General features: G+C 45.4%; 1 protein-coding gene across 5 annotated transcripts in view; it reads left to right on the top strand.

Annotated features, from left to right (window-relative positions):
• Nucleotides 1-11,124: 11,124 nt before the first annotated feature.
• The window catches only part of ATE1 (arginyltransferase 1), a 183,678-nt gene continuing 182,621 nt past the window's right edge, over nt 11,125-12,181 (top strand). For 2 of the 5 annotated variants that reach the window (XM_025396385.1, XM_025396387.1), the window contains exon 1: nt 11,579-11,797. In XM_025396385.1, the coding sequence (XP_025252170.1) occupies nt 11,692-11,797 (106 nt within the window). In that variant the 5' untranslated portion in view covers nt 11,579-11,691. Of the gene's footprint in view, nt 11,270-11,578; nt 11,798-12,181 lie in introns of those variants that run through there. The other 3 variants (XM_025396388.1, XM_025396389.1, XM_025396390.1) reach the window with 3 other exon arrangements.

Raw genomic sequence — 12,181 nt, 5'->3', positions numbered from 1 at the left:
GACACGGTGAAACCCCGTCTCTACTAAAAAATACGAAAACTTAGCCGGGCGAGGTGGCGGGCGCCTGTAGTCCCAGCTACTCGGGAGGCTGAGGCAGGAGAATGGCGTAAACCCGGGAGGTGGAGCTTGCAGTGAGCTGAGATTCGGCCACTGCACTCCAGCCTGGGTGACAGAGCGAGACTCCGTCTCAAAAAAAAAAAAAAAAAAAAAAAAAAAAAAAAAAAAGTTGGTATGTACATTTTAAGTGCAGTTATGTGCAAAGTTATTAGTAAGCAATATAATTTATAAGCTGTCATTAATTTCCAACAACAGCTATCTAACATCTTTCATGATTCTTGTCAAAGGTTTACATTTTAAACTGGTAATAAAACTGGATGACAACATTTTAAAAAATTTAATGCAGAAAAATATAGCTGAGAAATGTGTTACTTAGGATAGAGCACAGTCATGTTTAAGCATCCTGGAGACCTCTTCTTAATCTGATTAGTTAGCAAATAGGTTCTATGTTTAACAACCTGGGTTATAAATATTTTGTTTTCTTTGGCTTCTCTTAGCAAAATAAGGGAAAGTTTTTTTTTTTTTTTTGAGACGGAGTCTCGCTCTGTCGCCCAGGCTGGAGTGCAGTGGCCGGATCTCAGCTCACTGCAAGCTCCGCCTCCCGGGTTTACGCCATTCTCCTGCCTCAGCCTCCCGACTACAGGCGCCCGCCACCTCGCCCGGCTAGTTTTTTGTATTTTTTTTAGTAGAGACGGGGTTTCACCGTGTTAGCCAGGATGGTCTCGATCTCCTGACCTCGTGATCCACCCGTCTCGGCCTCCCAAAGTGCTGGGATTACAGGCTTAAGCCACCGCGCCCGGCCAATAAGGGAAAGATTTTGTAAGATAGAACTAGAAAAAAACAAAAGACTGTTTGTCCGGTAAGTATTAATAAAGCTAATTTCTTAAAAAGACAGACTCATAATACTGTTTTATATTTTTCTTTTCTAAGAGTTTCTTACATTGTTTCCATAGCAACATTTATTGAGTTTACTATACACTAGGCATTACACTATGAATGTAAATTGATTATTTTACTTAGCCTTCCAAACAATCTTGTGAGATAGGTCTTTATTATCCCCTAATCTTAGCAAAGGGACCGAGGCTATGAGAGGTTTCATGACTTGCCAAAGGCCCCAGGAGTAGTTTCAGAGTCAAGATATGTGCCTACATGACTCCAGAGCTCATCATTTTCATCCTTGGGCTACACTCATTCCCAGATAGCTGAATATTCTCTTGCCCAAAATAGCAGGAAAATAATACCTACTGTTCCTCTGCACTCAGCCTCAACCATTCCGAGTCTGTCACCAAAGATTCATATTCTGTTTGTTGATCTTTCGCTAGTCCCCTGTTCCACTTCCTCATAGCACCTTGAGTCACTGCCTCATGCTGCTCTGACACCTTTGGCTTCCACCACTGCCCTATCAATTGCCAGCTTTACATACATCTTTGCTCCTCTCTCTCCAACTCTGTGTCTGCTCTCCCATGTTCTAATCACTTATTCTCTATTCTGCAAAGCACTGTTTTCCAGACATTAAAGTTTCTGACCCTTTCAGACTTTCAGTTACCTACTGTTGATCCTTCAGGATGCCTTGAGCTGATTTCTAAGGCAACCAGAAGCAGTCACAAGCTTTTCTGTGTGTCATCACTATCATAGACTGACACTACTGTGAGGCATTATGTGAAGACATAGTATGGTTGACAGGGAATGGGCTTTGCTCAGTGTAAGCTGGGCTGAATGGTCAGAGAGAGAAGCTAAAAGGGGCTGTGTTTCAACAGACACAGGCATCCCATCTCAGTGCAGAGAAAACAACGTAAAAGGCAATGAGAGCATCTGATTTGCTTTTCTTCGGCAAATATATTGAGTATTCTCCATGCAAATGGAATCAGTGTAAACCCTTGGAAAGGATCCTGTATGCATACTCACAGTAGTTGGAGAAGGCTGGGTGAGTGGGCAGTCGACTCAGTCATGTGGCCTCATCATCACTTAGCTGGGGTGTCACTCAGCTAAATACTAATGCTGTGGAGATTTTAGCTTTAACACACTTTAATATATTTTTAGTCACATATTATTTATGTTCATAACTGGTCATTAAAGATAGGAAGCTGGCCGGGCATGGTGGCTCATGCCTGTAATCCCAGCACTTTGGGAGGCTGAGGCAGGTGGATCACGGGGTCAGGAGTTCGAGACCAGCCTGGGCAATATGGTGAAACCCCATCTCTACTAATAAATACAAAAATTAGCTGGGCATGGTGGTGCGTGGATATTAACAAGGCTGTATCCTGCTACCTTGCTCTAATTGGCCATTAGTTCCAGGAAGCTTTTTTTGTGTTTCTTTGGGATTTTCCATATAGACAATCATATCATCTGTAAACAAAGACAGTTTAGTTCCTTCCTAATCTATATACCTTTGTTTCCTTTTCTAGTCTTAGTACATTCGCTAGGACTTCTGCAAGACATTGAATAGAAATGGTGAGAGAGGACATCCTTGCCTTGTTCCTGATTCAGATCAGGAGATGTAAGATCATTTTTCAGGAGAAACCACCTAGTTTCTTACCATTAAGTATGATGTTAGCTGTTAAGACTTTAGTAGATATTCTTAAGTTGAGGCAGTTCTCCTGAATTTTAGTTTGCTGAATATTTATCATGAATGGGTATTGAATTTTGTCAAATGCTATTTCCATATCTATTGATATGATCATATGACTTTCTTTCTGATTTGAGGTGATGGGCTGCATTAATTGCTTTTCTAATATCGAACCAGTCTTGCATACCTGGAGTAAATCCTACTTGGTGGTGGTGTATAATTCTTCCTATACATTGTCAGATTTGGTTTTGGAATTAGAATAATGTTGGCCTCACAGAATGAGTCAGAAAGTATCCCCTTTGCTTCTACTTTCTGGAAGAGACTATAGAAAACTGGTATAATTTCTTCCACAGATGTTAAGTAGAATCTACTAGTGAACCCATCTGTGCTTGGTGATTCTGTTTTCAGTCATTAATTATTTATTAAATGTCTTTAATAGATATAGACCTATTCAGATGATCTTTTTCTTCTTTGGTGAGTTTTGGCAGATTCTTTTAAGGAATCCATCAATTTTCTCTAGGTGGTCATATTTGTGGGCACAGAGTTTTAATTATATCCCCCTTTATTACTCATGGATAATAGATAATAAAGGTCCATGGATCAGTAGTGATGGTCCCTCTTTCACTTCTGATACTGGTAACTAGTCTTTTCTCTTTCCTTAACCTTACTAGAGGTTTATCAATTTTATTTCACAGAACCAGCTTTTGGGTTCACTGATTTTCTGTACCGATTTCCCCTATTTAATTTCTTTGATTTCTACTCCAATTATCATTATTTTTTTCTGCTTATTTGGGATTTGGTCTTTTTCTAGTCTTCAAAGGTAGAATCTTGATTTTAGATCTCCTTTTTAAAGAATGCATTCACTGCTATAAATTTCTCTCTAAACGCTGCTTTTGCTAAATCCCACAAATTTTAAGTTGTGGTTTCATTTTCATTCAGTTCAATATAATTCTTTTTTTCTTTTTCTTTTTTCTTTTTTTGTGATGAAGTCTCGCTCTTGTACCCCAGGCTGGAGTACAATGGCATGATCTCTGCTCACTGCAACCTCCGCCTCCTGGGTTCAAGAGATTCTTTTGCCTCAGCCTCCCAAGTAGCTGGGATTACAGGTGGCTGCCATCATGCCTGGCTAATTTTTGTATTTTTAGTAGAGACGGGGTTTCATCATGTTGGCCAGGCTGGTCTTGAACTCCTGACCTTAGGTCATCTGCCCACCTCAGCCTCCCAAAACATGGGGATTATAGGCGTGAGCCCCCACGCCCAGCCTAGTTCAATGTATTTCTAAATCTCTCCTGAGACTTATTCTTTCACCCAAGCATTATTTATAAATGTGTTGTTTAATCTCCAAGTATGTTGGAACTTTCCAGCTGTAGTTTTTTTTTTTTTTCTTTTTTGAGACAGGGTCTTGCTAAGTTGCCCAGGCTGGGCACAAGTGATTCTCTGCCTCACTCTTCCAAGTAGGTGGAATTATAGGCAAACACCACTGTGCACGGCTAATGTTATTAATTTCTAGTTCAATTCAATCATTGTGGTCTGAAAGCAGACACTGCAGGTTTTCTAGTCTTTAAAACGTGTTGAGCTGATTTTTTTGTGGTCCAGAATGTGGTCTACTTTGGTGAACGTTGTGAGTTTGAGAAGAAACTTTCAGCAGAAGAATTCTACTGATGTCAGCTAGATCTACTTGATTGATGATGTTATTTGATTCAACTATGTTTTTACTGATTTTCTTCCTGGTAGATGCATCAATGACTGACAGAGGGGTGTTGAAGTCTCCTACTATAATAGTGGATTCATCTATTTCTCCTTGTAGTTTTACGAGTTTTTGCCTGATGTAGTTTACCACTCTGTTGGATGGTGTACCCACATAAAGGATTGTTATGCCTTCTTAGAGAATAGACCTCTTTATCTTATATAATGCCCTTCTTTATTTCTAATTTTCTTTGCTGTGAAGTCTTTTTTTCTGAAATTAATATCGCTATTCTATGTTTCTTTTAATTAGTGCTAGCATGGTATAACCTTCCTCATTTATTTACTTATTTTGAAACAGGGTCTCTGTTGGCCACACTGGCTGTCAGAGGCGTGATCATGGCTCACAGCAAGCTAAACCTCCTGTGCTCAAGTGGTCCTCCCACGTAAGCCTCCCAAGTAGCTGGGACTACAGGCACATACCACCAGGCCCAGCTAAAAACATTCCTTTTTTTTTTTTTTTTTTTGTAGAGACAGGGTCTTGCTATATTGCCAGGGTCTTGAACCCCTGGCCTCAAGCAATCCTCCTCCTTGGCCTCCCAAAGTGCTGAGATTATAGGCATAAGCCACTATGTCTGGCCCATCCTTCTACTTTTAATTGAAATGTGTCTTTAAATTTAAGGTGGTTTTCTTGTACACAACATATAGCTGGGTCTTGTTTTGCTTATTCATGCTGACAGTCTGCTTTTTAAATGGTGTCTTGAGATCACTGACATTTAAAGTGATTATTGATATAGTTGGATTAATATTTGCCACGTTACTTTTTTTTTTTTTTTTTTGAGACACAGGCTCATTCTGTTGCCCAGGCTGGAGTGCAGTGGTGCAATCTCGGCTCACTGCAACCTCCGCCTCCTGGGTTCAAGCGATTCTCCTGCCTCAGCCTCCCAAGTAGCTGGGATTACAGGTGTGCACCACCATGCCCGGCTAATTTTTGTATTTTTAGTAGAGACGAGGTTTCACCATGTTAGCCAGGCTAGTCTTGAACTTCTGGCCTCAAGTGATCCACCCACTTTTGCAGATCAGAGTGGCGGGAGAAAGGTAGGGAAAGGAGCAGGTCTTCTTTAAGGCCAGAAGGCTCTGCATAGCTTTGGGGAGAAAGCTGAAGACAGCTGTTCTCTAACCCTGAGGCAGAGGGCGAGGAGTATGTGCAAGGGAGAGAAGTGGAAGTTATCTTGATCAGGCTTGTGTGTTTGATGTTGTCCAGGAACTGACCTTTGAATATTGGCACAACGTTCCCAGAAAGGGGAACAATAAATGTTAATTACCCACAGATTGTGTTTGCTTCAGGATTTTGGCATTGTACCTGCACTGAATAAAAGCAAGCAGCTCCAGCTTCTCGGGGCTGCACTCTGGCCACTTGAGCCGGGCAGTCCACTAGCTGCTCTTACACTGCATGCCTGTGTCTGAGTACTCATTTCATCTGTTGGTCAGCCAGGGTCTGCGGGACAGACCTGGCATACATTAGTTTCCCAAAGTGTTGATATTACAGGCTTGAGCCACCGTGCCTGGCCCAGTTACTATTTTCTTTTTTCTGCTCTTGTTCTTGTTTTTTTTTTTCTTTTTTTCTGTTCCACTCTTTCCACTCTTTTTCAGCTTTTATTTTTTATCATTTTTTATTATTTTATTTAATTTTATTTTTTTGAGACAGAATCTCACTCCGTTGCCCAGGCTGGAGTGCAGTGGCATGATCTCAGTTCACTGAAACCTCTGTCTCCTGGGTTCAAGTGATTTCTCATGCCTCAGCCTCCCAAGTAGCTGGGATTACAGACGTGTGCTATCATGCCCGGCTAAATTTTTTCATTTTTAGTAGAGATGGGGTTTCACCATGTTGGCCAAGCTGGTCTTGAACTCCTGACCTAAGGTGATCCACCTGCTTCGGCTTCCTAAAGTGCTAGGATTGCAGATGTGAGCCACTGTGCCTGGCCTGCCTCTTCGGGTTTTAAGTTAAGCATTGAATATGATTTGAGTTTTTCTCCTCATTTAGTCTATCAAATGTTTTTGCTTTTTAATTTAAAATTTATTTTCATTTATTTTTTAACTTTTTATTTCCACAGTTTAAATGGTTGCCCTTGAGTTTGCAATATAAATTTTTTTTTTTTTTTTTTTTTTTGAGACGGAGTCTCGCTCTGTCACCCAGGCTGGAGTGCAGTGGCGCGATCTCAGCTCACTGCAAGCTCCGCCTCCTGGGTTCACACCATTCTCCTGCCTCAGCCTCCCGAGCAGCTGGGATTACAGGCGCCCACCACACGCCCGGCTAAGTTTTTGCATTTTTAGTAGAGATGGGGTTTCACCACTCTGGCCAGGCTTGTCTCGAACTCCTGGCCTCAGGTGATCTGCCTGCCTCGGCCTCCCAAAGTGCTGGGATTACAGGTGTGAGCCACCATGCCTGGCCCATATACAAGTTGTTATTATTATTTGTGGTCAACTGCTGTTAGATCAATTAAGGTTAAAAACATTTTTACCTCCACTTATTCCTTCTCTAATGCTCTTCCTTTCTTTATGCAGATCTGAATTTCTGAGCCACATTATTTGCCATCTTTTTTTTGGGGACAGTCTCACTCTGTTGCCCAGGCTGGAGTGCAGTGGCACCATCTCTGTTCACTGCAACCTCTAACTCCCAGGTTCAAGTGATTCTTGCCTCAGCCTCCCAAGTAGCTGGGATTACAGGTGTGTGCTACCACCATGCCCTGCTAATTTTTTACATTTTTAGTAGAGACAGGGTTTCATCATGTTGGCCAGGCTGGTCTCAAAGTCCTGAGCTCAGGTAATCCACCTGCCTCAGCCTCCCAAAGTGCTAGGATTACAGGCGTGAGCCACTGCGCCTGGCCTATTTGCCTTCTCTCTGAAGAATTTCTTCAACATTTCTTGGAAAGCAGGTCTACTGGCAACAAATTCCCTCCATTTTTGTCTGAGATAGTCTTCCCTTTCACTTTTTAAGGATAATTTCTCTGGATATAGAATTCTAGGCTGTTTTATGTTCTTTCAATATTTTTTAAATACTTCACTCTCCTCTCTCCTGGCTTCCATGGTTTCTGAAGAGAGGTGTGATGTAATTCTTATTGTTGCTCTTCTATAGGAAAGGTCTTTTTTTTCCTCTGGTTTCTTTCAAGATTTTGTGTCTTTGATTTCTGCTGGCTTGTATATGATACACCTGTGTAGACTTTTTGGCATTTATGCCTGCTTGGTGTATTCTGTACTGTTGTAGTTTTAAAATTCAAATTAATTAGGGCTGGGCGCGGTAGTTCACGCCTGTAATCCCAGCACTTTGGGAGGCTGAGGCAGGCAGATCACCTGAGGTCAGGAGTTTGAGACCAGCCTGACCAACATGGAGAAAGCCCATCTCTACCAAAAATACAAAATTAGCTGGGTGTGGTGGCACATGCCTGTAATCCCAGCTACTTGGGAAGCTGAGGCAGAAGAATCACTTGAACCTGGGAGGCGGAGGTTGTGGTGAGCCCAGATTGCACTATTGCACTGTAGCCTGGGCAACAAGAGTGAAACTCTGTCTCAAAAAATAAATAAATAAATAAAATTCAAATTTATTTAAATAAAACAAAAAAATTTAGTTCCCCAGTCACACTAGCTACATTTTAGGTGCTCAACAGCCACATGTGGCTAGTATCTATTACACTGGATGGCCAGGTCCAGACAGTTGAGGAAAGGAGATCAATCTAGGGCTCCTGACAGTGAGTGGCCTGCAGAGAAAAGCACCTCCTGGACTCTGCTGGCACCTGAGGCACCCTGCTGCTCCCGTTCACCTCCCTGCCTCTGCTCATACAACCCAATCCTGCTTCCTGAAGTGTCCCTCCTCTCTGTCCTCAGATTATCGTTATTTTACCCTTTTTTCTCTGCCTTAACTTAGGTCCCACCTACTTACAAACCTTTAGAGGGAAAGGAGAATGTGTTTTACTTTATTATCTTTAAGAAACATGATCTGAGCCTGTCCTCACCATGCAAAGATCCTTCACCAGGGCCTAGTGCCGAGCCTCACACTTGTGCTTTGTAGACTCAATATTACATCTGAGAACATAAAAAATGTTAATGGGGGCCGGGCGCAGTGGTTCACGCCTGTAATCCCAACAGGACTGGGAGGCCGAGGTGGGGGGTATCATGAGGTCAGGAGTTCGAGACCAGCCTGGCCAACATGGTGAAACCCTGTCTCTACTAAAAATACAAAAATTAGCTGGGCGTGGTGGGGCATGCGCCTGTAATCCAAGCTACCCAGGAGGCTGAGACAAGAGAATTGCTCAAATTTGGGAGGCGGAGGTTGCCACTGCACTCCACCCTGGGTGATGAAAGTGAAAGTCCATCTCAAAAAAAAAAAAAAAGTTAATGGAACTGAAAAATTTTTCCGTCACCATTTTATTCGGTCAAGTAAGAATATGAAAAGCAGACAACTGTCTATTGCTAGCATCTCACGACATTCTAATGGTGTCCTCCGTTTTCCCCCAAAAGGGGGGAAACTAAATGAAGCTAATTTTTTTTTTTTCATGGAAGACAAAAAAGTTGCCTCTGACCTTCAGCAAAGCAGACATTTAGGAACTCACACAGCTCCAAACCTAGTATTTGTTTATCTCTTTTCCATTTCAATTTCTTTTATCTTTATTACCTTTTCTCACTCCAAATGTCCGTTACTAGTTGTTTAACCTTGGGTAAGTTAATTAGCCTCTCTGATCTACATTTCTTAACTTGTGAAATTGCTATAAGGATTAAAGGAGTTAACACATATGCTGGCTGGGCACAGTGGCACAGTGGCTCACGCCTGTAATTCCAGCGCTTTGGACGGCCAAAGCAGGCTGAGCTCCCATGCTCAGGAGTTTGAGACTTGCCTGGGCAACATGATGAAACCCCGTCTCTATTAAAAATGCAAAAACTAGCCAGGCATGGTGGTGTGCACTTGTAATCTCAGCTACTCAGTAGGCTGAGGTGGGATGATCACTTGAGCCTAGGAGGTTGAGACTGCAGTAAGCTTTGCTTGTGGCACCACACTCTAGCCTGGGTGACAGTGAGACTGCCTCAAAAAGAAAAGACAAGCCAGGCGCGGTGGCTCATGCCTGTAATCCCAGCACTTTGGAAGGGTGAGATGGGAGGATCACCTGAGGTCAGGAGTTTGAGACCAGCCTGGCCAACATGGTGAAACCCCATCTCTACTAAAAATAAAAAATTAACCGGGTGTGGTGGTTCACGCCTGTAATCCCATCTGCTCGGGAGGCTGAGTCATGAGAACTGCTTGAACCCAAGAGGCAGAGGTTGCAGTGAGCCAAGCAAGATCATGCCACTGCTCTCTGGCCTGGGCAAGAGTCAGACTCTGTCTCAAAAAAAAAAAAAAAAAAAAAAAGAAAAGGAAAGAATGAAAAAGAAAAACAACACATATGCCTAGGACTTTGGACATTCTCATTATTTTTCAAGGCTGGCATGTCTTGAAGTGCCCTGGCAGAGGTTAGTGTAGGACTTAGCATAAGGTTGAGGCTTTAAAGGGACAGAAGTGAAGTGGGACAGGAATATTAAGACCAAAAAGCCTCCCGGTCCACCTTCTGTCCAGAGCATATTCTGCTCTCTTTCTGATGCATTTCACAGGCTTTGCTTTTGTTCAAAATGAGAGCTGGTCTGGGAAAGGACTGGGAATAGTCAAATCTGCCATAAAGAACAAAATGGATGAAGCTTGACTTAAGAACATGAATACTGAGACATAGCATGCAGCTTTCAAGTCTAAGAAGTTAGAGGAACCCCTGAGACACTGCTGGCTATTACATGGCCACTCCTTAGGTGCCATCCGATTGTGGGAGGCACAAGTGATGCTTGGCAGTATTAACAAGTCACCAGGCCACCAAGAAACCTCCTCCAGCTAGGTACATATCCAACACAGGCCCTTGGGGTCAAGAATGTCGAAACTCACCTCAAAAGTTTATTTCTATTTCTCTGGGTTTCATGATTTCACTTTTTAAAACATACCACTTTAAAAAATATTGCATAATCAGCTTTATTGTTGACTCGGAAAACTATGAGGACAGACGGGCTTAAATTATCTGTGCACACAGAGGGAAAGATAAGGCATATTACCTTGCTGGAACTCATTTTTATATTTTGCCCTAGACTGTCATTCCTTAAGAAATCTTCCTTAAAATAGTGGTTGCAAAATGCAGGCCCAAGGGCTGGATTCAGCCTACAAAATTGTTTTGTTTGGCCTGTAGAGTAAAAAAAAAATCTGTATTTCCAGCATCTCTTATCAAAAGTTTTATGTCGCACTGGACTTAGTGGCACCAGACAGCAACTAGCTTTGATAGTTGTTTCCTTTAAAAGCCGTTAAGTGTTCTTTAATTTGGGAACCCTTGCCATTCACGGAATACCTGCTTGTGTTCTTGTATTCATGGGCACTGGAGTGCGTGCCAGCTGGTCTGGAAGCAGTTCCAGCAAGTCACCTACACGGTGGCCAGGGGCGGCCTGAGAGGGCAACTTTCAATCCGGACCCGCCGGAAATCACTTTGGGATAATCACAACCTCCGGTCCTCAGTTTCCTTATGGTGGCTAGGGGCGGCCTGAGAGGGTAACTCTCAATCCGGACCCGCTGGAAATGACTTTGGGATAATCACAACCTCCTGTCCTCAGTTTCCTTACCTGTGAAATGGGGCTGATAACGCATAGCTGTGGGAAGCACTGGCCCAAACGCAGGGCTTGGGGGCACGACCACGATCCCCGCCCTCGGGTCCCCGCGCCAGGCCTCGCTCTCCACCCCTCCCGCCGCGGGCCCCCGCGCTTCGCGGAGGTCGGCCCCGGGCGCCGAGAGGCGTGGTCGGCCCAAGCGGACCCTCGCGGCGGCCATGGCGTCGGTGGTGGAATACAAGGGCCTCAGGGCCGGCTACCACTGCGGCTACTGCGACTCCAAGGAGGGCAAAGCGTCCTGCGGTGAGTGTTCTCGACGCCCGAGCTAGCGCTGCCGCTTCGCGCCCAACCCCTGGCGCGCCCGCCGCGCCCGGACAGGCCCTCGGCAAGGGCAAGAGCGGACTCGCGCCCCGACTCCCGCTTCCCTTCCCCTCTCAACGCTCCCCATCCTGTTTCCCTTCCCGCTCCGTCTCTCCGCCTCACCCTCACTGACGACGGCGGCCCCTTACGGAGAAGGAACGGAAATAATGGAAAGCTGCCCTGGGTCAAGATGGCGCGGCCGGCGTCAGCTCCAAGAGGCGCCGGGCCGGCCGGGCCTGCGGGCGCCCGAGTGGCTTCGCGTGAGCCTCGGGGGCTCCCGGGCGGCGCGCTGCATTGTGGGGTGGCGGTGGCGGCGGCGGCTGCGACGCTGAGCCGGGCGCCTGAGCGTTCGCGGGGCCGAGGCCATGGCTTTCTGGGCTGGGGGTTCGCCCAGCATCGTGGACTATTTCCCCAGCGAGGACTTCTATCGCTGCGGCTACTGCAAGAACGAGTCGGGCAGCCGCTCCAATGGTGAGCGAGCCGGGCCGGCGGGCGTGGGAAGCCGGGCGCCCGGGTCTCGGGATCCCGGGGTCCCCTAGCGAGGACGCGAGGGGGCCGGAGCCCCTGGGCGGCCCCAGTGCCACGGCCGAGACGAAGGGGGGCACCCTCGGGAGGGCTGCGGCGCCAGCTTAACGGGGCAGCTTCGCGGTGCCTGTTCTGCAGGAAAGTCCCCACCAGTGCCCAGACCCTCGAAATCGTTGTGGTCTCCCCAGAGTCGGGAGACGGACACCCGTCTGGGGTAGATTGTGTGAGGTGAAGGACGGCGCGCAGTGCCAGGGAATGCCCCAGAGCCGTAGTTAATGGCCGGGGCGGATCGGTGGGTGCTGCAGTGGGAGCGTCCCGGGAGCGAGGACG

The sequence above is a fragment of the Theropithecus gelada genome, chromosome 9 (assembly GCF_003255815.1).
Source record: "Theropithecus gelada isolate Dixy chromosome 9, Tgel_1.0, whole genome shotgun sequence".
Classification (NCBI taxonomy): Eukaryota; Metazoa; Chordata; class Mammalia; order Primates; family Cercopithecidae; genus Theropithecus; species Theropithecus gelada.
This window is presented reverse-complemented; position numbering and strand designations above follow the sequence as displayed.